This window comes from Geotrypetes seraphini, chromosome 5 (assembly GCF_902459505.1).
Source record: "Geotrypetes seraphini chromosome 5, aGeoSer1.1, whole genome shotgun sequence".
In the NCBI taxonomy this organism is placed as follows: domain Eukaryota; kingdom Metazoa; phylum Chordata; class Amphibia; order Gymnophiona; family Dermophiidae; genus Geotrypetes; species Geotrypetes seraphini.
Window position 1 is genome coordinate 62,038,711 of NC_047088.1, and position 27,268 is coordinate 62,065,978.

The 27,268-nt window shown below is 42.0% G+C and overlaps 1 protein-coding gene across 8 annotated transcripts in view; it reads left to right on the forward strand.

Annotated features, from left to right (window-relative positions):
* ZNF185 (zinc finger protein 185 with LIM domain) overlaps nucleotides 1-27,268 on the forward strand; it is a 171,398-nt gene that overhangs the window by 131,125 nt on the left and 13,005 nt on the right. For 5 of the 8 annotated variants that reach the window (XM_033946208.1, XM_033946209.1, XM_033946211.1 and 2 more), the window contains 11 exons: nucleotides 395-508; nucleotides 3,444-3,530; nucleotides 4,741-4,854; nucleotides 5,619-5,705; nucleotides 6,916-7,029; nucleotides 7,794-7,880; nucleotides 9,091-9,204; nucleotides 9,954-10,040; nucleotides 12,837-12,926; nucleotides 20,860-20,985; nucleotides 25,525-25,635. In XM_033946208.1, the coding sequence (XP_033802099.1) occupies nucleotides 395-508; nucleotides 3,444-3,530; nucleotides 4,741-4,854; nucleotides 5,619-5,705; nucleotides 6,916-7,029; nucleotides 7,794-7,880; nucleotides 9,091-9,204; nucleotides 9,954-10,040; nucleotides 12,837-12,926; nucleotides 20,860-20,985; nucleotides 25,525-25,635 (1,131 nt within the window). The remainder of the gene's footprint in view (nucleotides 1-394; nucleotides 509-3,443; nucleotides 3,531-4,740; nucleotides 4,855-5,618; nucleotides 5,706-6,915; nucleotides 7,030-7,793; nucleotides 7,881-9,090; nucleotides 9,205-9,953; nucleotides 10,041-12,836; nucleotides 12,927-20,859; nucleotides 20,986-25,524; nucleotides 25,636-27,268) is intronic. The other 3 variants (XM_033946210.1, XM_033946215.1, XM_033946214.1) reach the window with 3 other exon arrangements.

Here is a 27,268-nt window from a genome sequence, read left to right on the forward strand (position 1 = left end):
CTTGGCTTAAACTTCTACTGAAAAGGCATGAGCTAAATACAAATTATTTGTTTATAGAAGCCCAGAATTGATCATGAAGATACTTGTAACCTGGATTGGCAACTGTTGATGAACCTTTGGTCTGTCCCAGTATGTTTAAAATGAATTTTAGCTTTTACCAGAGACAATGCAACTTAACTAGGAATGGGGTAGCATGACAGGTAAATCTCTCTCCCCACCTCACCTCCCCCAGATCAATTTGGCTGCTGCATTCTGCACATCTGTAATCTTCTTGTTTGTGAATCCAGCAAACCTAACAAGACAATACTTCAATAATCTAGCTCACTCACAATCACTGCTAACAAAACTGTAGCAGGTATTATGATGTCTAATAAGCGTATCCCTTTCTTCCCAGGACTGTCTCAGGCTCAGGAGACACAACCACCACCATTACTACTACCAGGAGAGAAACCTACAGTGATAATTCAAGTCCCTCAGTGTACAGCAAGCCTGATCCAAGTACTGAAAAGTAAGAAGCAAGAGGGATCTTCGTGTTTAATTGTTTTATTTTTTAGGGAGAGGGGAGAAGAGGGGGTTTATAGGACTGTATTTCCATGCATTCTTGGGAAACATGTGGCACACCAAGAAAATAAACAGCTCATTGTTATTTTCAAAATGTAGGGCTGATGTACTAAATTACAAAGAGTTAGCAAACTGGAAAGCACCCACAAAGCTAGCACACAGGGCCAGATTCTATAAATAGTGCCGAGTGGCGCCTACATTGTATGCACCATTCGGCACGGTTTTCAATTTCTAAAAACGGCGCCATTTCTAGAATATACCAAAAAGGAGCAAGAACACTCTTACTAGCTAGTAAACAATGACAAAAAAATTAGAGTGTCTACACTTAGGGCTCCTTTTACTAAGTTGTGTTAGCATTTTTAACGCATGCATCATTTTAGCCTGCGCTAAACCCTCACTACGCGGCTAGAACTAACGCCAGATCAATGCTGGCGTTAAGGCCTAGCGCGCGTTAAAGCCTTAACGCGGCTTAGTAAAAGGAGCTCTTAATGTAGGGTGTTCCAGAACCGGCAACTTAACAAGATGTTTACCAAATGGACCTTAAAATCTAGAGGATACAACTCCCTAAAGTATAGAGATTTTTAAAAAGGGAGACTTGAGGACTATCACTGGTCTTCTCCAGGAAAAATGATCAGAGAGAAAAACGTACATGGGAAAAAAATTCTCTTGACTTCATAAAAAACCGGGCTCGAAATTAAAGCTGAAAATGTTCAGAAGCACCCACCATTTGAAAGTTGCCTTCCTGGGTTTTTCAACTTACATCCTGATGATTACTTCCCTTAATGGTGGGTGTTTCTGAACATTTTAAGCTTTAATTTCGAGCCCGGGTTTTTTGAAGTCAACAGAGAATCACTATCGTGTCTTTGTTTTTTTTTATTTTCTACTAGATGTAAATTTCCTATTGTTATTATGGCATTTTTCTTTTTCATTTCTTTTATAGTGATGAGAATAATAAATTAATCTTGAAGATTCAGTTTCTGTTTAACAACATCTGTTACTATTAAATACCAATTCAGTTTCCTGTGTTAATGTGCCAAGTCTAACAACTCTAATCTAAGCCAGATATAGACAAGCTGTTAGCCTGACACATTGCTATCCATAACTCAATTAGTGTCAATGTCTGATGAAAATACTCATGATTTAACTAACAAATTTTCATAATTGCAATAAAACCATCCAATAGCCTCAATTAACCAAAAGTCACAAGACTGAGTCAGTGGATATGAATTGTAAACTCTGGAACTTAATATTTTCCTGGTTGTTACCATGACATACTTATATACAAAATTCCACTTTACAGGTTGTTGGTTTGTTTTTGTTTTTTTTTGCATTTGTTAATACTTTTCCAATTGTGGGAACCTTCTTGTGTATGTTTGTCACAGTACTTTTATCATGTACTTCTACCCAACTCTGTTATATGCTGCTCCCTTTATAACTGATGGGCTCCAGTGTTATGATCATGTGACATCAGACTTTACTGGCTTCTGATTTCATATAATGTTATTTTTAAGTGTATCCACATTGATTTTTAAAATTCTACTTGAATTTTTAACTCTAACGTAGACAATAATGTGATGATATACTGGCGTAGTCATCACACTCATCTCATACAAATTTATAAGTTGCCCCAGCAGTTGCTGAGCGACATAAAGTTTATACCGGTGTGGCAATTTTTTTTCCCATTTCAAGGTACTTCTCTTTAGGTATATGTCAGGAATGTTATCTTTTTTTTAAAAAATATATTTTAATAAATTTCAAAATATTTCATAGTGCATAGCATCGATTTATAAACAGACAATAAAGCATTGAAAGCACATTTTATCCCACCCCCTTCCACTAAATAATCAACATAAATAGCAAACATTTTTACCTACCCTCCCACCCACCCTGGATGTGCATAGAATTACCAAATACAATATTCAAAAATATCTATCCTGATGTGATATATGATGTCAATGGGCCCCAAATCAATTTAAATGTACTACTATGCCCTAACAAATCCACATTCATTTTCTCATTCCTATATGTGCAGCATAAGTTTGCCCACCAAAAAGAGAAGTTAAGACGATCAGCATTCTTTCAATTTTGCGTAATCATCTGCATTGCCACCCCAGTCATAATTATGAAAAGACGACACTTATAATGATTTATAGGGGGGCCTTATATGCAATATTGTACCTCATATGACTGTCTCATACGTTAATGGAAATGCTGACTCTAGTACTGCATTAATCTGTCCCCAAATGGACTTCCAAAAACCAAGTATCAATGGACAATGAAACAACAGATGATCCAGCGTCCCTATGTCTAGATGACAATGTCAGCATCTATTAGATTTAGAACCGTTTAACTTATGTAACCTAACAGGGGTCCAAAAAGATCTATGTAACAGAAAAAAAATGTTTGTCTCATTCTCCAAGTCCAAATTCGTGGCCATCGAGATGCAGAAATATACTCCAAATATCTCTAAGACTATTTTTGGAGTTTTTATTTAAAAATTCAGATATTAATTTATACTATCGGACGGCCTGATGCCCTAAAAAATCTTTTTGGAAGCATAAGAAACCCCCAGCAGTTGCTGAACTAGATAAAGTTTGTATCAGTGCGGCAATTTTTTTTCCCATTTCAAGGTACTTCTCTTTAGGTATACATCAGGAATGTTATCTTTTAAAGTTTCATAAATTGGTAAAAGCTCACTTATTTGCTCTTGCCTATAATGTTACTGAGTAATGTGTGTTTGTTTGTGTTTTACTGTTTGGTTTTAATTATGTATGTGATTTTGTAAACCATACAACTGTGTAATAACGGGTACAAATTTATAAAATACTTACAACCTGGTTCTGCACATTCCAAGTAATTCTCTTATTTCCTATTCTGGTCAGGCCCATAACACATTCCACGACCACAAGATCCATCTACAAAGTCCCAGAATATTTAAGTGACCAGGAATCAGAATCTGACCAAATTAGGTAAGAAAATTTAGATTTATTTTATCATGCATACATGTAGGCAGTGTGGAGAGCAAGCCCTTCAAAGAGATATAATCTAGATATAAGCAACTTAAAATAGTGCAATAGAGCAGATAACTTCATCATCCCAAATGCATATTCATACAGGACACCTCCAAAAACACAATGAAGCCTCTCATTTTTCCACCTGTGCATCAAAATGGCAACAGACTATGCAGAGTCCGCAGAGCATGACTTCCTCTGAAACCTAATACATAAGTCACCAAATTCAGGGTACAATCATCTTTGTGCAGTGATACAGATTTTCTTCTTTTACCCATACCTTATCCCCCCCACCAGCATTGTAAATACTGTCTCTACAACCCAAGTCCCAGACATTTTGAACAGCAGAAACTGGGCTTAGGAATTAAACCCAGGTCACCCACATGGCAATGAACATCACTGACTAAGGGGTCCTTTTATTAAGGTATGCTAACTGATTTAGCGCATGCTATAGATTAGCACGTGCTAAATGCTGATGCCCATGGACTATAATGGATGCCTTAGCATTTAGTGCGTGCTAGTCTTTAGCATGTGATAAATCGGTTAACGCGCCTTAATAAAAGGACCCCTAAGTCACAGGGTTGACATGAAGTACTTTGTTTTCAGAAAACAACCTTTATAAATACAATACCATTTTCAAATGAAAGGGAACTGCAAATGAATATGATACATAACATAGATACAATAATAGCGTATCCAGTTGTATTCTTTTGGCTAGGGGAGGGGTAGACAGAGGGGAAAAGAATGAAATTAAAAAAAGAATGTCATACTAAGTCAGACCAAAAAATCCTTACAACACTGACCAGTCCAGATCACATGCACCTGGCAGGATCTCAGACTCTGCATGGTATTCCTAGTTGTAGCAACTATAAAGTTTGTTGTGATATTGACTAACAAGTGTTACCTCAAAACTGCTGGTAAATTAATCCTACAGTAAATTTTTATATAGTAAATTAGTATGAATATGTGCTATTTTACTGTGGCTTAGTAAAGACAGCTCTTTAATGGTAAGATCCTCAGAAACTTTACCAGAATATAACTTGGCTTAAACTTCTACTGAAAAGGCATGAGCTAAATACAAATTATTTGTTTATAGAAGCCCAGAATTGATCATGAAGTTTCTGTAGCAGGTATTATGATGTCTAATAAGCTTATCCTTTCTTCCAAGGTCTGTCTCAGGCTCAGGGGACACAACCACCACCATTACTACTACTAGGAGAGAAACCTACAGTGATAATTCAAGTCCCTCAGTGTACAGCAAGCCTGATCCAAGTACTGAAAAGTAAGAAGCAAGAGGGATCTTCGTGTTTAATTGTTTTATTTTTTAGGGAGAGGGGAGAAGAGGGGGGTTTATAGGACTGTTTTCCATGCATGCTTGGGAAACATATGGCACACCAAGAAAATAAACAGTGGAGAAATCAGCAGAGTAGGCTCGTTTTTTGAATGAAACTTTAAGTTTCTGAGACACCACTGCTCTTCAGTGAATGTGTAGAATATTCAAATTGGATCCTTGATGCAGGATCGATACGGGTCCCGTCGGAACCTTTGATAAAGTTAAGTGTTCTGCTTCAAATAATTGAATTCACAAGTTATTAATTTTTAAGCTAGATTACAGCTATAAGTCGTGTGATTCACTGAACTTCACAATATGCAATGAATGGTTGGTAAGGCAATGCCTCTTGGGGCTTTGGCCCCTAGCTTTTTGGCTTCGCGTCTCTGAGCATATTTTTTAGGTCAAAGTGTTTGTGTTTCATCACTGAGAACCTGAATATTACAAGTATTGAGTGATTTTTGTTTTGTTTTCACTTATTACGTTTCCATCACTCTTATTAGAGTACCAATTTATTTTGGGTTTTCCCCACATATATATTGCATTTATTTGCTCTTGCCTATAATGTTACTGAGTAATGTGTGTTTGCTTGGTTTTAATTATGTATGTGATTTTGTAAACCATACAACTGTGTAATAATGGGTACAAATTTATGAAATACTTACAACCTGGTTCTGTACATTCCAAGTAATTCTCTTATTTTCTATTCTGGTCAGGCCCTTAACACATTCCCCGACCACAAGATCCATCTACAAAGTCCCAGAATATTTAAGTGACCAGGAATCAGAATCTGACCAAATTAGGTAAGAAAATTTAGATTTATTTTATCATGCATACATGTAGGCAGTGTGGAGAGCAAGCCCTTCAAAGAGATATAATCTAGATATAAGCAACTTAAAATAGTGCAATAGAGCAGATAACTTCATCATCCCAAATGCATATTCATACAGGACACCTCCAAAAACACAATGAAGCCTCTCATTTTTCCACCTGTGCATCAAAATGGCAACAGACTATGCAGAGTCCGCAGAGCATGACTTCCTCTGAAACCTAATACATAAGTCACCAAATTCAGGGTACAATCATCTTTGTGCAGTGATACAGATTTTCTTCTTTTACCCATACCTTATCCCCCCCACCAGCATTGTAAATACTGTCTCTACAACCCAAGTCCCAGACATTTTGAACAGCAGAAACTGGGCTTAGGAATTAAACCCAGGTCACCCACATGGCAATGAACATCACTGACTAAGGGGTCCTTTTATTAAGGTATGCTAACTGATTTAGCGCATGCTATAGATTAGCACGTGCTAAATGCTGATGCCCATGGACTATAATGGATGCCTTAGCATTTAGTGCGTGCTAGTCTTTAGCATGTGATAAATCGGTTAACGCGCCTTAATAAAAGGACCCCTAAGTCACAGGGTTGACATGAAGTACTTTGTTTTCAGAAAACAACCTTTATAAATACAATACCATTTTCAAATGAAAGGGAACTGCAAATGAATATGATACATAACATAGATACAATAATAGCGTATCCAGTTGTATTCTTTTGGCTAGGGGAGGGGTAGACAGAGGGGAAAAGAATGAAATTAAAAAAAGAATGTCATACTAAGTCAGACCAAAAAATCCTTACAACACTGACCAGTCCAGATCACATGCACCTGGCAGGATCTCAGACTCTGCATGGTATTCCTAGTTGTAGCAACTATAAAGTTTGTTGTGATATTGACTAACAAGTGTTACCTCAAAACTGCTGGTAAATTAATCCTACAGTAAATTTTTATATAGTAAATTAGTATGAATATGTGCTATTTTACTGTGGCTTAGTAAAGACAGCTCTTTAATGGTAAGATCCTCAGAAACTTTACCAGAATATAACTTGGCTTAAACTTCTACTGAAAAGGCATGAGCTAAATACAAATTATTTGTTTATAGAAGCCCAGAATTGATCATGAAGTTTCTGTAGCAGGTATTATGATGTCTAATAAGCTTATCCTTTCTTCCAAGGTCTGTCTCAGGCTCAGGGGACACAACCACCACCATTACTACTACTAGGAGAGAAACCTACAGTGATAATTCAAGTCCCTCAGTGTACAGCAAGCCTGATCCAAGTACTGAAAAGTAAGAAGCAAGAGGGATCTTCGTGTTTAATTGTTTTATTTTTTAGGGAGAGGGGAGAAGAGGGGGGTTTATAGGACTGTTTTCCATGCATGCTTGGGAAACATATGGCACACCAAGAAAATAAACAGTGGAGAAATCAGCAGAGTAGGCTCGTTTTTTGAATGAAACTTTAAGTTTCTGAGACACCACTGCTCTTCAGTGAATGTGTAGAATATTCAAATTGGATCCTTGATGCAGGATCGATACGGGTCCCGTCGGAACCTTTGATAAAGTTAAGTGTTCTGCTTCAAATAATTGAATTCACAAGTTATTAATTTTTAAGCTAGATTACAGCTATAAGTCGTGTGATTCACTGAACTTCACAATATGCAATGAATGGTTGGTAAGGCAATGCCTCTTGGGGCTTTGGCCCCTAGCTTTTTGGCTTCGCGTCTCTGAGCATATTTTTTAGGTCAAAGTGTTTGTGTTTCATCACTGAGAACCTGAATATTACAAGTATTGAGTGATTTTTGTTTTGTTTTCACTTATTACGTTTCCATCACTCTTATTAGAGTACCAATTTATTTTGGGTTTTCCCCACATATATATTGCATTTATTTGCTCTTGCCTATAATGTTACTGAGTAATGTGTGTTTGCTTGGTTTTAATTATGTATGTGATTTTGTAAACCATACAACTGTGTAATAATGGGTACAAATTTATGAAATACTTACAACCTGGTTCTGTACATTCCAAGTAATTCTCTTATTTTCTATTCTGGTCAGGCCCTTAACACATTCCCCGACCACAAGATCCATCTACAAAGTCCCAGAATATTTAAGTGACCAGGAATCAGAATCTGACCAAATTAGGTAAGAAAATTTAGATTTATTTTATCATGCATACATGTAGGCAGTGTGGAGAGCAAGCCCTTCAAAGAGATATAATCTAGATATAAGCAACTTAAAATAGTGCAATAGAGCAGATAACTTCATCATCCCAAATGCATATTCATACAGGACACCTCCAAAAACACAATGAAGCCTCTCATTTTTCCACCTGTGCATCAAAATGGCAACAGACTATGCAGAGTCCGCAGAGCATGACTTCCTCTGAAACCTAATACATAAGTCACCAAATTCAGGGTACAATCATCTTTGTGCAGTGATACAGATTTTCTTCTTTTACCCATACCTTATCCCCCCCACCAGCATTGTAAATACTGTCTCTACAACCCAAGTCCCAGACATTTTGAACAGCAGAAACTGGGCTTAGGAATTAAACCCAGGTCACCCACATGGCAATGAACATCACTGACTAAGGGGTCCTTTTATTAAGGTATGCTAACTGATTTAGCGCATGCTATAGATTAGCACGTGCTAAATGCTGATGCCCATGGACTATAATGGATGCCTTAGCATTTAGTGCGTGCTAGTCTTTAGCATGTGATAAATCGGTTAACGCGCCTTAATAAAAGGACCCCTAAGTCACAGGGTTGACATGAAGTACTTTGTTTTCAGAAAACAACCTTTATAAATACAATACCATTTTCAAATGAAAGGGAACTGCAAATGAATATGATACATAACATAGATACAATAATAGCGTATCCAGTTGTATTCTTTTGGCTAGGGGAGGGGTAGACAGAGGGGAAAAGAATGAAATTAAAAAAAGAATGTCATACTAAGTCAGACCAAAAAATCCTTACAACACTGACCAGTCCAGATCACATGCACCTGGCAGGATCTCAGACTCTGCATGGTATTCCTAGTTGTAGCAACTATAAAGTTTGTTGTGATATTGACTAACAAGTGTTACCTCAAAACTGCTGGTAAATTAATCCTACAGTAAATTTTTATATAGTAAATTAGTATGAATATGTGCTATTTTACTGTGGCTTAGTAAAGACAGCTCTTTAATGGTAAGATCCTCAGAAACTTTACCAGAATATAACTTGGCTTAAACTTCTACTGAAAAGGCATGAGCTAAATACAAATTATTTGTTTATAGAAGCCCAGAATTGATCATGAAGTTTCTGTAGCAGGTATTATGATGTCTAATAAGCTTATCCTTTCTTCCAAGGTCTGTCTCAGGCTCAGGGGACACAACCACCACCATTACTACTACTAGGAGAGAAACCTACAGTGATAATTCAAGTCCCTCAGTGTACAGCAAGCCTGATCCAAGTACTGAAAAGTAAGAAGCAAGAGGGATCTTCGTGTTTAATTGTTTTATTTTTTAGGGAGAGGGGAGAAGAGGGAAACATATGGTACACCTAGAAACATATGGTACACCAAGAAAATAAACAGTGGAGAAATCAGCAGAGTAGGCTCGTTTTTTGAATGAAACTTTAAGTTTCTGAGACACCACTGCTCTTCAGTGAATGTGTAGAATATTCAAATTGGTTCCTTGATGCAGGATCGATACGGGTCCCGTCGGAACCTTTGATGAAGTTAAGTGTTCTGCTTCAAATAATTGAATTCACAAGTTATGAATTTTTAAGCTAGACTACAGCTATAAGTTGTGTGATTCACTGAACTTCACAATATGCAATGAATGGGTGGTGAGGCAATGCCTCTTGGGGCTTTGGCCCCTAGCTTTTTGGCTTCGCGTCTCTGAGCATATTTTTTAGGTCAAAGTGTTTGTGTTTCATCACTGAGAACCTGAATATTACAAGTATTGAGTGATTTTTGTTTTGTTTTCACTTATTACGTTTCCATCACTCTTATTAGAGTACCAATTTATTTTGGGTTTTCCCCACATATATATTGCATTTATTTGCTCTTGCCTATAATGTTACTGAGTAATGTGTGTTTGCTTGGTTTTAATTATGTATGTGATTTTGTAAACCATACAACTGTGTAATAATGGGTACAAATTTATGAAATACTTACAACCTGGTTCTGTACATTCCAAGTAATTCTCTTATTTTCTATTCTGGTCAGGCCCTTAACACATTCCCCGACCACAAGATCCATCTACAAAGTCCCAGAATATTTAAGTGACCAGGAATCAGAATCTGACCAAATTAGGTAAGAAAATTTAGATTTATTTTATCATGCATACATGTAGGCAGTGTGGAGAGCAAGCCCTTCAAAGAGATATAATCTAGATATAAGCAACTTAAAATAGTGCAATAGAGCAGATAACTTCATCATCCCAAATGCATATTCATACAGGACACCTCCAAAAACACACAAGTGACCAAAGAATATAAAGGTGCCGGATATGAAAACCATTATCTGTGCATACTTGCTTGGAACTGCTAATGCCAGTAATAGTTCCAAATCCATACCAAATTCTCAAAAGTAGCTACCAGAACAAAGTGACCAAATATCTGTAGAACTGTACTACAGTAGAAGGATGTTTGATCTATGTTCAGAGAATAATGATATTTCCAATTTTCAGTGCTTGTGTCACCTTTTCTCAAGGACAGTCAATAAGAATATGATGTCCTTGGAAAACCTTCAGCCAGGCACCCCAACTCACTCAAGGCATTACTCCTCCCCCATTCTCCAACATCTCTATCTCCCCCAACAATTCAACATATCCCCTTCCCTTCCCTTGCCTACCCTCCAGTGTTCAGGATCTCCCCTTCTCTTTCTTTCTCCAGCATCTTCTTTTCCCTTCTATAACATTTATCCTTCTCTTCCTATCCTCCTCCCAGTCTGGCAACTTCCCTTTTACTTCCCTACCTCCCTATGTCCAGCATCTCCCTTAACATTTCCTAGCCCTCCTAAATGTCATCATTATCCCTCCAAGGCATCCAGAATCTCCTATTCCCTTCCCTACCTATCGACCAAGGAGGATTCTGAAATCTCTCCCCTCTTCCTTTCTACTGCAGCCTTCCTACTTCTGTCCTCTGCTTTCCACTCTTAGCAGCTGCTCCAATGCAACTCAACACAGGATGGGGCCTTGAACACAGGCCTACACTGAAGTACTGCTGAGTCCCACCTTTTCCAATGCAAATCTGTCAGAGGAAATGGGATGAGGCAAGGGTTGAACACAGGGTGAAGCTGCACTATCCCTCATCAATTCTGCTGCCCTGGGCTTGGTCCTGCCTTTTGCTCATATTTGCTAATTTGAAATTTATGGATTTCTTCCTTAAAAATGGAAAATTTGTGGAAATAATGGTCAACAACAAAGTTGTAGGTAATGCATTAAGTTAATCCAATAAAAAAATAGTATCTTTGACAAGTTTTGAAGGGTTATCCTCTCTTCGTCAGGTCAGAGGAACAGAGGATAACTCTTGAAACCTTTATTTTTACTTTAGTTTTTATTAAACTAATAAAAAATAATAAAAACTAATAAAATAATTAAAATAATAAACTAATTAAAAATTAATTAAACTAATAAAAACAATGAAACACATAATAGCGCACAACATGGTGAAACATCATCATCAAATTTATATATACTACAATTCACCAATACCATATTTCAATGTAATGGGCACTATGAGATTTAAAAAAAAGTGAAAAAGAATTAAAAGCCACATATATCTCTGCTTAACAATTCACATTTGTTAGGGTGTCAAAATCAGACGAGGAAAACATTAATCTCACAGGCAAACAGGTGCCTCCAGGCCACCAGACTACCAATTTGAATAAAGATCAAGTCAGTCCCAAATAGGTTTCTAACTACATTTCCAGCAATCAAACTGATACCAAAGAGCTGCTTTGAATCTTTCTCCATCAGCAATGTTATGGTGTTTAATGAACCAGTGAGGGAGGGTCCACGTTTCGATTTAGCTACGATAGCCAGGCGAACTACCAGCAAGGGATAGCTGAGAATATTATGCCGATTGACTAGCTCAGTGGGTTCAGATGCTGTAAAATGCAATCCAACTCAGGACTAAAGTCTGAGAATAGTAAAATCCTTTGTCGGCTGATTTTTATGATTCTTGAACCAGAAGAGCAACAGTTCTTTATGCAGGGAAATTCAGAATTTTTGCCAAAATATGCCTTGGAGCCCTTTTGGTGTCCCAGGAGGTGGTTTGCATGGGGATTTAATGAGCCCTCCAGAAAGGTTTCCATATTAAATAAATCTTTGAGGCACCAATCCAAAGAGTCCACCATATTGCCCTCCTCCCCCTTATCTGGGACTCCAACGGCTCGTAAATTAGATTGGCGGCTCCTGTTTTCTAAGTCTTCTGTCTTTTGCAGCTGGGCGGCTATCACAGTGTCATGAGAGTTGGTATCCTTGCAAATCATCACGTTGTCCTTCGAATCTGTTATGCTTTGCTTGCTTCCAACACCTGGCCCACTATAGCTTGCACTTCTGATCTCAGACTCCCCAGTCAGGCTTCCAGGCAGGTGGTCCCCTCTTGAATTGCTGCCAACAGTCTCTAACAATTGAGCCGAACCCTCAGAGTAATCAGTCAATGCAGGTGAAACAGTAGAAACATCTGGGGAAGGATTCCACTTGGGGGAGGAGGTAGTGTCCTGCTGCACCAAGCACTGCTGCATGTTTGGCTGCTTGGTAGGCCTTGCCGGTTTTTGTGAAGAATCCACAGGCTTTGTCATTTTCTTCTAATCTTGTTGAGGTGGCGGCATACCCAGTGTGAGACTCACTGATGAAATTGATGAAGAAAATCCTAAGTAATTCAGAAAGGATAAATCTGGGTTGAAATATCCAGAGAGCTCCCACCACACGTCCTCACCATTCTTCTGCCATCACATGACCCCCCAACTCTTGAAACTTTGTCAAAGATACATTGTTAGGCCCTTATTTCCACATAGCCAAGTAAGACTAACACAGCAATTACAGTTCACTGGCAGATCTGGAAAGTATTTTGAAGTTGTAATGTAGATTATTTTCTTTAACAGGCCCAACTCAAATTTCAGAGAAAGATTTTCGACAGAACCCAAGTACAAGGATCCTATGTATTTGATCAACTTAGACTCTGGCCCAGAAAGGTAAAATGAGTGAGACTTGCGACAAAAGAAGTACTGAGTTAGTTAAAGAGTAGAAGCTGGAATAATTTTATTGCTCTTTTCTTGTCTGGAATGAATATCATACTACCGTATTTCCTCATGTATAGGCCATGGCCTATATATCAATTTTGCAGACTGGCCTGGTGGGCGCAGCATGCTTAAATCCCCCCCCCCCCCTTAAATACCTCCCTTGTTGGTAAATACCTCCTGGATAGCTGCATCTGCCTCCTCCAAACACGCTGCCTGCCTCCTCCAAACATGCTGTGTAGGACATGAGCGATGCTTGCGATCTCAAGCCTCACCCTACGCCCTTCCTGGACTGGCTGCCGTCACAAGAACCGGTGGCAGCCAATCAGAAAGGGTGCAGTGCGAGGCTTGAGATCGCAAACATCGCTCCTGTCCTGCACAGCATGTTTGGAAGAGGCAGCCAGCATGTTTGGAGGAGACAGGTGTGGCCGTCCAGGAGGTATTTATCATGTTAGTAAGGCAAATATGATTTGTTTGAATATCCCTGAATCATTGTAGTTCTGTCTGTGAATTTGATTTCCTACTTATTCATCTGGAAGAGAGCATATCTGAAACCTGAATACATTCAATGAACATTGTCAGCTGACTGAAAATAACATTATTCAACCTAACATATGTTCAGCAACAATAGATGATGTAGAAACCAAATTACTTACCTGTAGCAGGTATTCTCTGTGGATAGCAGGATGCAACTCAAAGCATGTAGTAATATCACCAGTGGAGCTGTGCAAAAAGTTTATCCAGCTTAAAATACACTTGATGCTTTCGAGTCACTCCACTACAAATGCAAACCACTTTCCATTTGCCACTGTAACATGGGACACCCCTCACTGCATGCTTATAGTAGCTTCTGTAGAATGGAAATCCTTGGGGAGGCAGGCTGGAGCTGGTTTGTGAGGGTTTGTATCCTGCTGTGCTGAAAACACTTTCTATAGGAAAGTAAGTTGGATTTTTTTTCTAAGGACCAGCAGGATAGCAAGACCTCACAGCGTGCGACTCAGCGAAGTTACTTACCTGTAACGGGAGTTCTCCGTGGACAGCAGGATAAGTCAGCCCCACTTTTGGTGACGTCATCTACGTTCCCAATTCGGATTTGCTCTCCCAGAGCTCAGGTGAGGCTTTAGGAGCCTCATCTGAGCATGTGCAGGTAGCCCTATATATACCTGTGCTGTCCCTCACTAATCCAGTGATTCCCCTAGCTTGAGTCTTATTGCAGTGTCACCCATAGGGGAGGAGGGAGGGTCAGTGTGGCTGACTTATCCTGCTGTCCACGGAGAACTCCCGTTACAGGTAAGTAACTTCGCTTTCTCCATGGACAAGCAGTATAAGTCAGCCCCACTTTTGGTGACTCTCCAGCTGCGGGGTGCGGAGGGTGTAAGAGGACGGGGTCCCCGTCGGGGATGGTCCCCTCTGCGTCCCCGCTACCTCGCTGCGGTAGGGTGAGGCTGCATAAATGTCAGGTGAGGGACAGAGACAAAGCCCCAGTTACTGAGACCAGTCAGAGGTTATGCGTTGTAAACAATAGGAACTTTATGTTGGTCCTTAGAACTGGACCAACACTCCCTTTCTTTTCTTCTTCTTCTTTTTTTTTTTTTTTTAATCTACCAACATGGTAGAGTATGTATCTCAATAACAGATAGCGATTATAACAAATATATGTCACCAACGTGGTGTTTGAGTAACACTTTTTTTTTTTTTTTTGATTGTGCAAATTGTGCCAACATAGCAGAATATAAGCTGTCTAACAATCTCTTCTGTCTGATTCAGACAGATCAGATAGTCCTGTTCATCTAGTCCAGGTATTGGTGTCTTTTGCTGTGTCTGTTTTGGTCACCATTCGTAGTATGTTGAGACCAAAGTCATTGGAGGTCTGTTTTCGGGCGATCCAGGCAATAGTGTCTGGTGAGGGTGTGTGGGGTAGACCATGTGGCTGCTCTGCAAATGTTCTGAAGTGGCGTGTTGCTGAGGTTTGCCAATGTTGCAGCCATGGCTCTTAGTTGGTGTGCTGTGGTCTTTCTCTCAAGGGACACTCCCTCTTGCTCGTAGCAGGAGGCAATGCAGTTTGAGATCCAGTTGGATATAGTGCGTTTTCCCACTGGTGTTCCTGGCTTGTTGGGGTCAAAGGAGACAAATAGTTGTACTGCCTTTCGCCAGTGTTGTGTTCGTTAAATGTATAGGCGAAGTGCACGGGTGCAGTCCAAGATGTGTAGGAGTTGTTCCGTGCTGTTGATATGTGGTTCCGGGCAGAAGGAGGGGAGCACTATCAATTTGGTTTACATGGAAAGATGAGACTACCTTAGATAGGAACTTTGGATGAGTTCTCAGCACTGCGTGATCATGAAGGATCTGTGTGTCTGGTGGGTATGTCACCAGGGCCTGTAGCTCGCTGATACGCCTTGCTGATGTGATGGCAATGAGCAAGACTACTTTCCAGGTGATGAATTTGATTGGCGCATCCTCCAATGGCTCGAAGGGGTGCGCTGTTATCCTGCGGAGGATTATGCCCACACGCTGGCGGTGGGCGGGGGGTGCAGGTTTATAAGCCCTTTCATGAATTTGGACACTAGTGGGTATGTGGCTAGGGTCCTGTCCTCAATGCGGTTGCGGAATGCTGATATAGCGCTCAAGTGGACTCTTATGGAGGATGTTTTCAGGCCTGCTGTGGATAAGTCAAGTAAGTATTGGAATACTACTGGGACCTGGCAGGTGAGTGGATCTTCTCCTTTCGAGACACACCATATGTGGAATCTTTTCCACTTGAGCCTGTATGATTTCCTGGTTGCCGAGCGTCTGGCTGCTCACAGTACCTCGGTCACCCTGGTTGACATGTGGAAAGGGTCCAGGATTAGCTTTTCAACATCCATGCTGTCAGTGTTAGTGCTTTCAATCTGGGATGCTGAGTTTGTCCCTGGTCCTTGGGTGATGAGGTCCGGTCGCAGCGGTAGACTGATTGGCGGCTGGGCCGACATCTGGTATAGGCAGGGGAACCACACCTGTCTCGGCCAGTGGGGCGCAATGAAGATCACTGTGGCTGCCTCCTGCCTGATCTTCTGTAGCACTCTGTGGATGAGTGGTATGGGGGGAAAAGCATAGAGCAGGTGTTCCCCCCAATGTATGGAGAAAGCGTCCCTGGTTTGACTGTATTGTGCCGGCCTTTTGGAGCAGAATTGAGGGCACTTCTTGTTGTCCTCTGCGGCAAGGAGGCCCCTTGTTGGGAGGCCCCATTTGTGGAAGAGATCCTGGGCTATCTCCGGATGGAGGGACCATTCGTGGGGGTCTAGCTTTCTGCTGAGGCTGTCCACCAGGGCGTTGTTCAGGCTTGGGAGGTAGGTGGCATGGATGAGAGTATTGGTTGATAAAGCAAATGTCCAGATTTTTTTTATTTTTTTTTTTTGGGCTTCCCTGCAGAGGGTGAGTGAGCCCGTACCTCCCTGCTTGTTGATATAGAACATTGCCACCTGATTGTCTGTCTGGATCAGTAAGATCTTGTTGGAGATCCAGGGAGCAAAGGCTTGTAGGGCATTCCCAATTGCCCTGAGTTCTAGCGGGTTGATGTGTTGTTTGGCCTCGGAAGGTGACCAGGGGTTCTCAGATGGAGGAGGTGGGCTCCCCACCCCTGTTTTGAGGCATCTGTGGTGAGTGTCAGTTGGTGTTGTGGCTGCTGGAAAAGCTTGCCCGTGTACAAATTCTGTTGTTGTGTCCACCACTTGAGGTTGTTGCGAATTTTCTGATCCATTGGGCTCTGAGACAGAGGCTGTGTGTTTTGGTTCCAATTCTTTCTGAGGAACCACTGAAGGGGTCGCATGTGGAGTTTGGTGTGTGGGACAACATGCATGGAGGCTGCTTGATGGCCCAGGAGGCGTAGTATTGTTCTTGCTGTGAATGTGTGTCTCTCTGATATTTGCTGAACCAGTTTTTTGTATTGCTTGTCCCCTTGAGTGGGGCAGAAAAACTGCATTCAGGGGCGTGCAGATCCTTGCCCCAATGAATTCTATTGATTATGCTGGTTGTAGCACGGTTTTTTTGGTGTTTACCCCTGGGATTGCAGGAATGACATCGTTGTATTGACTGCTGTTGTCGTTTTCCAGGCTGATGGACCCCCCAGCAGCCAGTGGTCCAGGTAAGGGAACACGCATATGGCGCTCTTGCGGAGGTGTGCCGCTGCTACCATGACATATTTTGTGAAGACTCTCGGTGCAGAGGAGAGTCCAAAAGGGCAGGACCCTGTATTGAAAGTACTGGGTTTGGGTCCTGAACCGCAGAAACATTCCTTGGGAGGAGTGCATAGGGATGTGTGAATACGCATCTTGGAGGTCCAGTGAAGCCAGCCAGTTGTCCTTTTGAATTAGTTGTAGGATTGTTCTTAAGGAGTGCATACAAAATTTCTCCTTGGTTACATACTTGTTTAGGCCTCGTAGGTCTAGGATGGGTCTGAACTCTCCTGTCTTTTTGGGGATGAGAAAATAGTGGGAGTAGAACCCTTGGTTGTACTGTGACTTGGATACTGGTTCTATTGCTCTTGCTTGAAGGAGAGCTTTGATTTCTCTGAGGATGAGTTCTTTGGTGGGTTGGCTGGCGTTTTTCTGTTGTTATCTTCTCCCAGGATTTGTTGAATGCGGAGAGGCGGCCCCTAACAGGGGTGGAGGGCCTTGTTTATGAGTCAAAAACTAGGCCCGGCTTTTGCGGTGGTGGAAGTAGCTGGCTTCTGCTGTTTTCCCTCCCTCTGGTGCTGCCTTTGCTAGTAAGGGGCGCTGCAGGGTTGTGCTTTCTGTCTGTGGGACGGCCCTCTTGTCAGGTTGTCGAAACGCCTTACGGTGTTATTTTGTCGGCAATAGTGGTTGGTGCTATGCCGCCTTGGTGCCGGGGTTTTTTCGAAGCCATCTGAGGAGAGGGTTTGGAGAGTTGTGCAATTGGCTTTCATTGTGTCCACTGTTTCCGTGACTTTGTCTCCGAATTAGTTCTCCCCTGAGCAAGGTGCATCTGCGATATGCTCATGGGTGTCCTCGTGTAGGCCTGATGCCTGCAGCCATGCCAGGTGTCTGGATGCTATGGCCACTCCGGCCGTGCGGGCAGATGTTTCAAATACGTCAAAAATCGCTTTTATCATGTGTTTTCCGCATTCCTCCATTTCCTGTAATATGGGGGCTAGGCAGGCTTTTCCCTCGGGGTGTAGCGTGTCTAGGGTTTCCTCTATTTTCCTCCGGAGGGCATCATTGTACAGGGTGAGGTGGAACAGGTGAGAGTCAATTTTGGCATTCAGTATGGAGCCATGGTGGACCTTTTTGGCGGTAGCGTCCAGGGTCCTGTGTTCTTTGCCCGGAGGGCCGTTGACCTGCAGGCGGTTGCTCTTAGCTTTCTTAAGGGCACTTTCTATTATGATGGACTGGTGAGGGAGCTGTGGTTTGTCAAAGCCCAGTGCCTCGCTGATCTGGTTTTTTTTTGGTCTAGCCTCCTGGATACGGCCGGGCCTGACCGTGGGGTTTTCCGGATCTGGTCCTGGCAATCTAGTAGCATTCTGTGAGCTGGTAGTGCGGCTATGGCCTTTTGCAACTTTAGGTATTTCAGCAGTCCCGGTGCTTCTTCTGTCGCCTCTAGCTCCTGTACTGGGGTGAGTGCCAGCTTGGAAACTACCTTCTGGAGGAACTTTGGATAAGTGAGGTCCTCCGCCGGCATGTCGGACTGTGTTGTCCCAGACGCGTGCTCTGTGTCTGGGGTGTCTTGGGTTGTTGATGTGTGGGCTGCCCCGTGTTGAAGCATAGCTTTGCTGGTAGCGCCCACTGTGTTCGGAGGCATAGCCGTCTGTGGCTGGAGAGTGTGATGCGGCTCTCTCTGCTCCCTGCCTCCATGTTGCCGGTGGTTGCAGTGTCTGCTCTGCATTCGGTGCTGAGCTCTTGCTCTGCGCCCTTTGCCCGGAGAGTTGCTGTGCGATGAATCTGTTGAAAAAGTTGAACAATTGTCTGTGAGCGGTAGGAGTGGTCAGTTGGCGTGGCTGGATGTTGGGATCTGCAGTCAATGCACGTGGGTGGTCAGCCGGCTAATGGGGTCTGCCCCTGCTCCTGCGATCTTTCGACCTTCTGCGCCTCCGCCATCTTGGTGAGGCTGCTGCTGCTGATGATGATGAAGAGGAGGGGGGAGGAAGATGTTCTGTTTCCTTCATGTTCCCTCCTTGCAAGTTCTGGTGTGTTGGCTCCTGTGAAGCACATTGTCCTGTCCCTTTAGGTGTGCAGAGTTCTTTTCCATGCTTGCAAAGGCACTGTCTGTATCCAGGCTTGCCTTTTGAGGTGTCTGTGCCTTTAAGGGGGCGGGGCCCAGTGCACTGATATCATCCTGGGATGAGATCGAGGCAGTTTGAATCTCGGGGCTGTAGGCAGCATGGATTCGATGGCCGCATGGCTTCGATTTTGAAATCGGAGCAGTCCCGAGTTGGTGCAGCTGGAATGGCCGGCGGAGGGGATAGGAGACCCTCGGCTGTTTTTGCCACTGTCTACACTTCTATGCTCTACCATAGGCCATGGAGCAGCCGTCAGGGAGCTATCCTGTAGTCGGAAAGTTTCAGGAGCAGTCTACTCTGTTTTTGCTGGGCTTCCTGAGGCAGCAGGTAAGCAGGTGCTGCTTTTTGGCTGCATTTTTTTTTTTCTTCCTTCGCTGGTCTTCCCCCATGGTGTGCAGCTTTTGGAGCCGATTTCTTCTAGCCCTCTGAGACATTTTTAGGCACTGAGGGCAGGCTGCCATGAGGTGTGCTTCTCCTAGGCAATGGACACACACCTCATGGGGGTCCAAGGAGCTCCTTTTTCGTTTGCAGTCCAGGCACTTCTTGAAACCTAGTTTTCCTGCAGGCTTTTCGTTTTTTTTGTTTTTGTTTGGCCATTCTTCTTCTTTTCTTTCTTTCTGGGTTTTTTGTTGTTGTTGTTGTTTTTTTTTTTTTTTGAATGGAGAGCTGTGATCCGTCCGTTTGGGAAGGGCGGATTAACTAAACTGGATTAGTGAGGGACAGCACAGGTATATATAGGGCTACCTGCACATGCTCAGATGAGGCTCCTAAAGCCTCACCTGAGCTCTGGGAGAGCAAATCCGAATTGGGAATGTAGATGACGTCACCAAAAGTGGGGCTGACTTATACTGCTTGTCCATGGAGAACCTAGCTATAGGCCGCCTTCAACAGAAAAAAAAGGAAAATAACAAGGTGTCGCAACAGGTAGACACCAACAACTAGCTTTTGAATATATAGATAGATATAAATATATTTGGAAGGCAACCTGGAATAGAAAGGAAATGAACCTAAGGGAGATGGATTTTAGTTTTAATTCCCCCCAAAAGCCTGGAGAACTTACTGAACAAATCAGCTATCAAGTAAAGCGTACTTTTCCAAACAGTAATGGACTGTGAATGTATCATCAGATTCCCATGTCACAGCCTTGCAGCTTTCCTCCATACAAGCCTCAACTGAAGTGGGCGAACAATACCATCATAGCTCTGACATTGTGAGCAGTGATATAACCAAAACTTGCCTGGGCATAAGTGGAGGAAATAGTTTGCTAACCAATTAGGAAGTTTGCATTTGTTGATGGCAACAAAAAGGCTGTGTAGCTTTCTAAGGGCTTTAGTCTGCTCCGAAAAGAAGGCAAGGCTTTCTTGTAGTCAAATGTGTGCAGTGCACTTTCATCTTTGTGGGTATGAGGCCTAGGCAAAAAATACTGCCAGGACAATGAGCTGGTTGAGATGGAAATCTGACACTACCTTGGAAAGAAACTTGAAATGCGTGTGCAAATCCACTTTGTTAAAGAATATAGGAGTCTTTTTACTAAGCTGTGTTAGGTATTAACAATGGTTCTAATTCAAAATGCCATTGGACAGTTAAAGAAAATCCTGGACTTTCCCCTTTCTTTAGCAGGTCTAGCTCACACTCTGGAAGAAGTACTCTTACCACCACTACCAGCTCCACCCGTGAGCCCAGGACCAGTGAGCCCAGGAACACAGGCTCTGAATACCTGAATGACAAATCAGTCTCCACAAGGTAAGAAAATTAGGAGTGAAATCCTAGGGTAAGCTTCTGCTCAGACAAGACTGGAGAACAAAATCAAGGGAGAACATAAGAATTGCCACACTGGGACAAACCAAAGGTCCATCAAGCTCAATATCCTGTTTCCAATAGTGGCCCACCCAAGTCCCAAGTGCCTAGCTAGATCCCAAGTTGTAAAACAGATTTCTTTAGCAACTCTCCAGACTGGCACAGTTTACTGATGGGTAATAGCTCACCATGACCAGCAGTTGGAGACTGAGACAAAACCTTTTGGCTGTCATACAAGTAGCTGTGCTTCCCCCTAATATATTCAGTCTGTTCTCAGTTTCCAAGCAGGTGTGGTAAGCTGTTGCCAGTCTTCCCTGGGTTAGTGTAGGCCTGTTGGAAGTTGTTTAGTGGCCTTATTGTCCCCATCTGGTTGCCAGACTGAGCTTGGGGAGACCCTTTCAGGGGCCTGTTCAACCTCGGGGGTTTCACACTCAACGGGTCATGAGTTGAGTCCAACCCCCCATTTCCTCCACCTCTCCAAAATTTTGTAGAGGTGTCTCAGCTGTAAGCCTTGCGACCAATACCGGCAAGGCATATGGCTTAGAGCAGGGGTGCCCACACTTTATGGGCTTGCGAGCTACTTTTGTAATGACTAAGTCAAAATGATCTACCAACAATAAAATTAAAAAAAAACACAAAGCACACTGAAAGGCAGAGAAAATGTTAATTATTCATATTCCGGGTTTTTTCAAAGAGGTCACGGCAGATGACTCTATGCAATGTCACCTCAGTAACAAAATACAAAAATAAACAAATACACCCCCTCCCTTTTTACTAAACCACAATAGTAGGTTTTAGCACAGGGAGTTACGCTGAATGCCTCGTGCTGCTCTCAATGCTCATAGGCTCCCTGCGCTAAAAAACGCTATTGCGGTTTAGTAAAAGGGAGCCATAGTGCAAAATATAGACAGCAGATATAAATTCTCAAAACCGACACATTTTGATCACTAAATTGAAAATAAAATCATTTTTCCTACCTTTGCTGTTTGGTGATTTCATGAGTCTCTGGTTGCACTTTCTTCTTCTGACTGTGCATCCAATCTTTCTTCCTTTCTTTCAGCCTCCTGTATGTTTCCTCTCCTCCAGACCTCATTCTCTCCCCCAACTTTTTCTTTCTGTCTCCCTGTTCCCCCTTCTTTCTGTCTCCCTGTCTGCCCCCTTTCTTTCTTTCTCCATGCCCTCCCCCAAGCCACTCAGTTTGCTGCCACCGCCATCGGGGAACAGCCCCTAAGCCACCGCCGTCCCAAGCTTTCCATGCAGAAGCGTTGCGCTGACCAGCATTCCGCTCCCTGACGTCAATTCTGATGTAGGAGAGGAAGTTCCGGGCCAACAAGGCATTTCTCCTCATTCCATCCAGCCTGAGCCCCATCTCTCCTTGATCCAGCATTTCCCTTCTGTGTCTGTCAGAATTACCATTCCACCTATTTTCCAGCATCACCCTTCTTTGTGTCCATCTCACCTATATCCCTATCTCACCACTTTTTCAGAATCTTCATTTGTCTCTGTTCTTGTCTTTACCCCATGTTCACCATTTGCCCTTTCAATGTCTTTATCTCCCCCCCCCACACTTTTTCAGCATTACTTCTATGTCTCTATTTCACCTCCTCTTCATGTCCCCTCTGTATCTCTATCCTTATTCAGTAGGAATGGGCTCTGCGATCGACTCACGTTGCCTTCCTGAGCTACCGGTCGATCGCGATCGACGCGTTGGGCACCCCTGGCTTAGAGAGCCAGTGAAGTCTGTTCTGCCCAAAAAAATCCTGAGGCAGTGCCAGTCTGAAGAGAAGCCTTCAATTGACTGTAATTAATTTTTATTGTTAATCAGAACTCTTTCCTTATCTAGGTCGCATGTTGCGCAATGAACATTTTTAAAGGGAAAAAGTGCTCATTGTGCTCCAGACACGAGGTCGATGTGGCTAGCCTATGCTTGCAGTGTGCTGGCTGTGGGAAAGGGGAATCCTCATCGGCTTCTTGGGCTGAGTCTTCTCTTGTGTCTCCTGTGGATATCTGTAAAGCTGCGGTTTGGTCTTCTCTCCATTCTTTTGTGTGACACTACCGTGTGGACATTCAGGCGTGTCAGGACGGGGTGTTCAGTGAGCATGTTCTGTTGGCGGCCCTTCGGGAGTCCCACCCATGATGGGTACTGTTTTGGTACATCCCATCAGTTAGTTTCTTACCTGCTAATTTAATTTCTTTTAGACTCTCCAGACTGGCCCAGTCCCCAACCTCTCTGTCTATCTGTTGTTCTTTCGGGATTCGCGTGAAGAGTGTGATTTTTTCTGCAGATTCTAGTATTTTTCTAGGGTCAGGGAGATTAAAAGAGAACAGAGGCTTTGGCTCAGTTGGTGAGCTGTGGGGATGTTTTGCTGAAAGGGCATTTTCTATGCAATTTCTAACAGTCTTGTTCCATGTTAGTTGTTACTCCTGTTAGGAGTGTTGTTACTGTTATACTTAGTACTTCTTAGTTCTGCTTGGCTATTCGGCAGACTGAATATTAGAGGGAAGTACAGCTACTTGTATTACAGCCAAATGGTTTTCTCAGTCTCCATCTGCTGGTCATGGTGAGCTATTACCCATCAGTGAACTGGTCTGGTCTGGAGAGTCTAAAAGAAAGAAAATTAGAAGGTAAGAACCTAATTTCTATTTACCTCCTATCCCATGGGTTAATGTGTTGTAGCTCCATCACAAATCTTTCAAAATATTACAGCCAAAGCAGGAATCATAGGAGGGACAACCAGATGCACTGCATCTACTTGTGAAGCCCAATTTTAAATATGACATAGAGAAGGGACTGAAATGGGACATGCACAATTCCCCCAGTATTTACAAAGGCTTTGTCTCTTGTAAAATACTTGCAAGGATGTACAGGACTGCTTGAGTATGTCTCCATATACCAGGGGTAGGGAACTCCAGTCCTCGAGAGCCGTATTCCAGTCGGGTTTTCAGGATTTCTCCAATGAATATGCATGAGATCTATTTGCATGCACTGCTTTCAATGCATATTCATTGGGGAAATCCTGAAAACCCAACTGGAATATGGCTCTCGATGACCCGAGTTCCCTACCCCGCCATATACGATTGGAGAAGTGAATTTGAAAAGCTGAATGTGAGGGGGGAAAACATGCACCTATACCCCATATATACCAGGAACAACATTGTATTAGCACTACAACATCATCCATTTTCATAAATCCCTGATTCCTCCTACACAGTAGAAGTGCCCCCCCTATCCCTGACACCAACCCAACACTGCTACCCACACTAGCATCCTCCATGATACCCCAGACCCATGAGGTTCCTCCTCATGACATCACAGTCCCCTGAAGGTTCCCCTCCTTGATATCACCATCCAATTGGTAGCAAACTCCCCAGCTCTCCACCCCTCAGTCCCACCATTAACTCTTACTAGGGAGACCCAGGTAGAAGCAGGACTGATCTCCTGTTATTTCTGCAGCTCCAGGTTCAAAATGTCTTGCAGTACTACCACTAGAGATCATAGGTGCCATTTTGAACCTGATGTTTACCTCAAGCTCCCAAGAAAGAAATCACCTATACCACCAGCAACAGACAGACCCATTATGAGAGACTTTCATCTATACACTACAACAGACCTCATCCAAATATAGGAGTAAATGGGGAATGTTTCTGCTTCCACCATACCATTCCAATAAAATGCATTTAATTTCAGTAAAGATTTCATCTGGAAAATTATCCAGTATGTGCAAACTATTTTGTTCAAGTCCAAGAGTAGAAAAGAGATGGACCTAGAAAGACTCTAGAAATGAAAAATGTCCTACTCTTTACAACTCTAGAAATGACAACTGTTCTTCCATTGTAACCCCCATTTAGATATATTTTGTAATCCGCCTTCAACCGCAAGGTAATGGCGGAATAGAAATCTCTAATGTAATGTAATGTAATATAATGTTTTCTTTCCTCCCCAACTCAAGAATGGATCTATATCCAGACCTCCTTTCCTTCTTCACAATGGGAACATAAGAAATGGGCTACATTGGGTTCAAATCACATATATTAGCTAGATTCTTCAAAATATCATCTTGCTTCTTTGTTGTACTGTCTTACCTTCTCCTTTTTGCCCTAATATAGTTTGTTTAAATTTTTGAATGCTCCAGAACAAAATGTGTGGAATTAGAATAGTGATACTTCTGCTTCAGTACTGTGAACTTTACTGAAACTGCTTATGTATTGATGTGATCTCTATCTAGGAGTTCTGATTAAGATAGCACTTAGATTTATGTGGAATCATAAAACTGGGAGTGGCTATACAAAAAAGTAAAAAATGTAAAGCACTACTATCTTCTTAAGAAAGTAAATCTTAATGATTTTATTTTAACTGCAAAATAAATCATCTCAATATTTCTTTAGTCTTGCAATTGAAAGTGCAAGAGGAGGAAGAAGAATTAACAGAACTAAAACTCGGTCATCAGTGTTCAAATCATAAGATTCTTTCTTCCTCCTTTTCAGATTTACTTCAAACTCCCGAGAAAGAGTCACCACTACCACTACCACCAGCACCAAAGAGACGCTTTATGAGAACCCTTCAGCCACACACAACAGACCTGACCCAAATGCCAAGTAAGGAATAATCTCAATATGCCACTCTTCAATTACCACCCACATAATCTGCTCTCATTTTGATCACATAACATAACATTGTATTCTATACCACATAACCATAAGTTCAATGCGGTTTACAAAAATTACATAATCTACAAGAAAGGGCCATAGATAACTACTCAGACAAGTACTTAGAGAAAAGATAAGACTTCAATTGTTTCCTAAAGATTTGTTCAATAAATCCTTAGAGACAGGAGAGGTTCTGCAGGGCTTGAGCTGATGTGGTCCCTCTTCACAAAAGTGGTCACAGTGATGAAGTGGGAAACTACAGGCTGGTAAGACTCACTTTGGTTATTGGAAAAATAATGGAAGTGTTGCTGAAGGAAAGGATTGTGAATTTCTTAGAATCTAATGAATTACAAGATCTGAGGCAACATGGCTTTACTAAAGGTAAATCGTGCCAAAATGAATCTGATTGAATTCTTTGACTGTGCAACCAAAGAAATGGATCGAGGACGTGTGCTAGATATAATTTACTTAGATTTAAGCAAAGCGTTTGACACAGTTCCTCATAGGAGGCTCTTGAATAAACTCCATGGGCTGAAGTTAGGGCCCAAAGTGGTGAACTGGATTAGAAACTGGTTGATGGACAGACACCAAAGGGTGGTGGTTAATGGAATTCGCTCGGAGGAGAGAAAGCTAAAAGGAATGAATGTGTGTTTTCTTTTGAAAATGCTGTTAAGATTATATATTATATATGTTCAAATAAATGTGATTCATTATGCATTTGTTTCAGTCATATGTTGTCAAGAGGTGCTCTGGTCAAAATTAAAACATTCCATTATTAATGTTTTAAATACTTTAATTCCTGCTTTTAGTATGATCTTATGTTTATGGTATAAAGTTTTGATATACTGCCATATCTGGTAAGAAGGTTAAGGTGGTTTACGATATTCAAATGCTGTATTTTTCACAGTAGCATTCTTGAAGGGGTGATGACAGTGTGTTAGAGACTGTTAAGTGTAATTATCAATATATTTGTGAGTGACATTACTGAAGGGTTGGAAGGCAAAGTTAGTCTTTTTGCAGATGATACCAAGATTTGTAATAGAGTGGATGCCCGGAGGGAGTAGAAAACATGAAGAAGGATCTGCAAAAGTTAGAAGAATGTCTGGTAACTAAAATTCAATGCAAAGAAGTGCAGAGTGATGCATTTAGCGAGTAGAAATTCAAGGGAGCCATATGTGCTGGAAGGTGAGGCTGATATACACGGAAGGGGAGAGAAATCCTGGGGTGATAGTGTCTGAGGATCTGAAGACGACAAAACAGTGTGATAAGGCGGTGGCTGTAGGGAGAAGAATGCTAGGCTGTATAGAAAGAGGAGCAAGAAGGAAGGTGTTGATGCTCCTGTACAGGCGTTGGTGAGGCCATACTTGGAGTTCAATTTTGGAGGCTATATCTGACAAAGGATATAAGAAGACTTGAAGCAGTCCAAAAAAAAGGCAACAAAAATGGTAGAGGCTTGTATGAAAAGAAGTACGAGAGGAGACTGGAAAACCTGAATATATATACTCTGGAAAAGAGGAGGGACAGGGGAGATATGATACAGACGTTTACATACTTGAAAGGTATGAATTTAGAACCAAATATT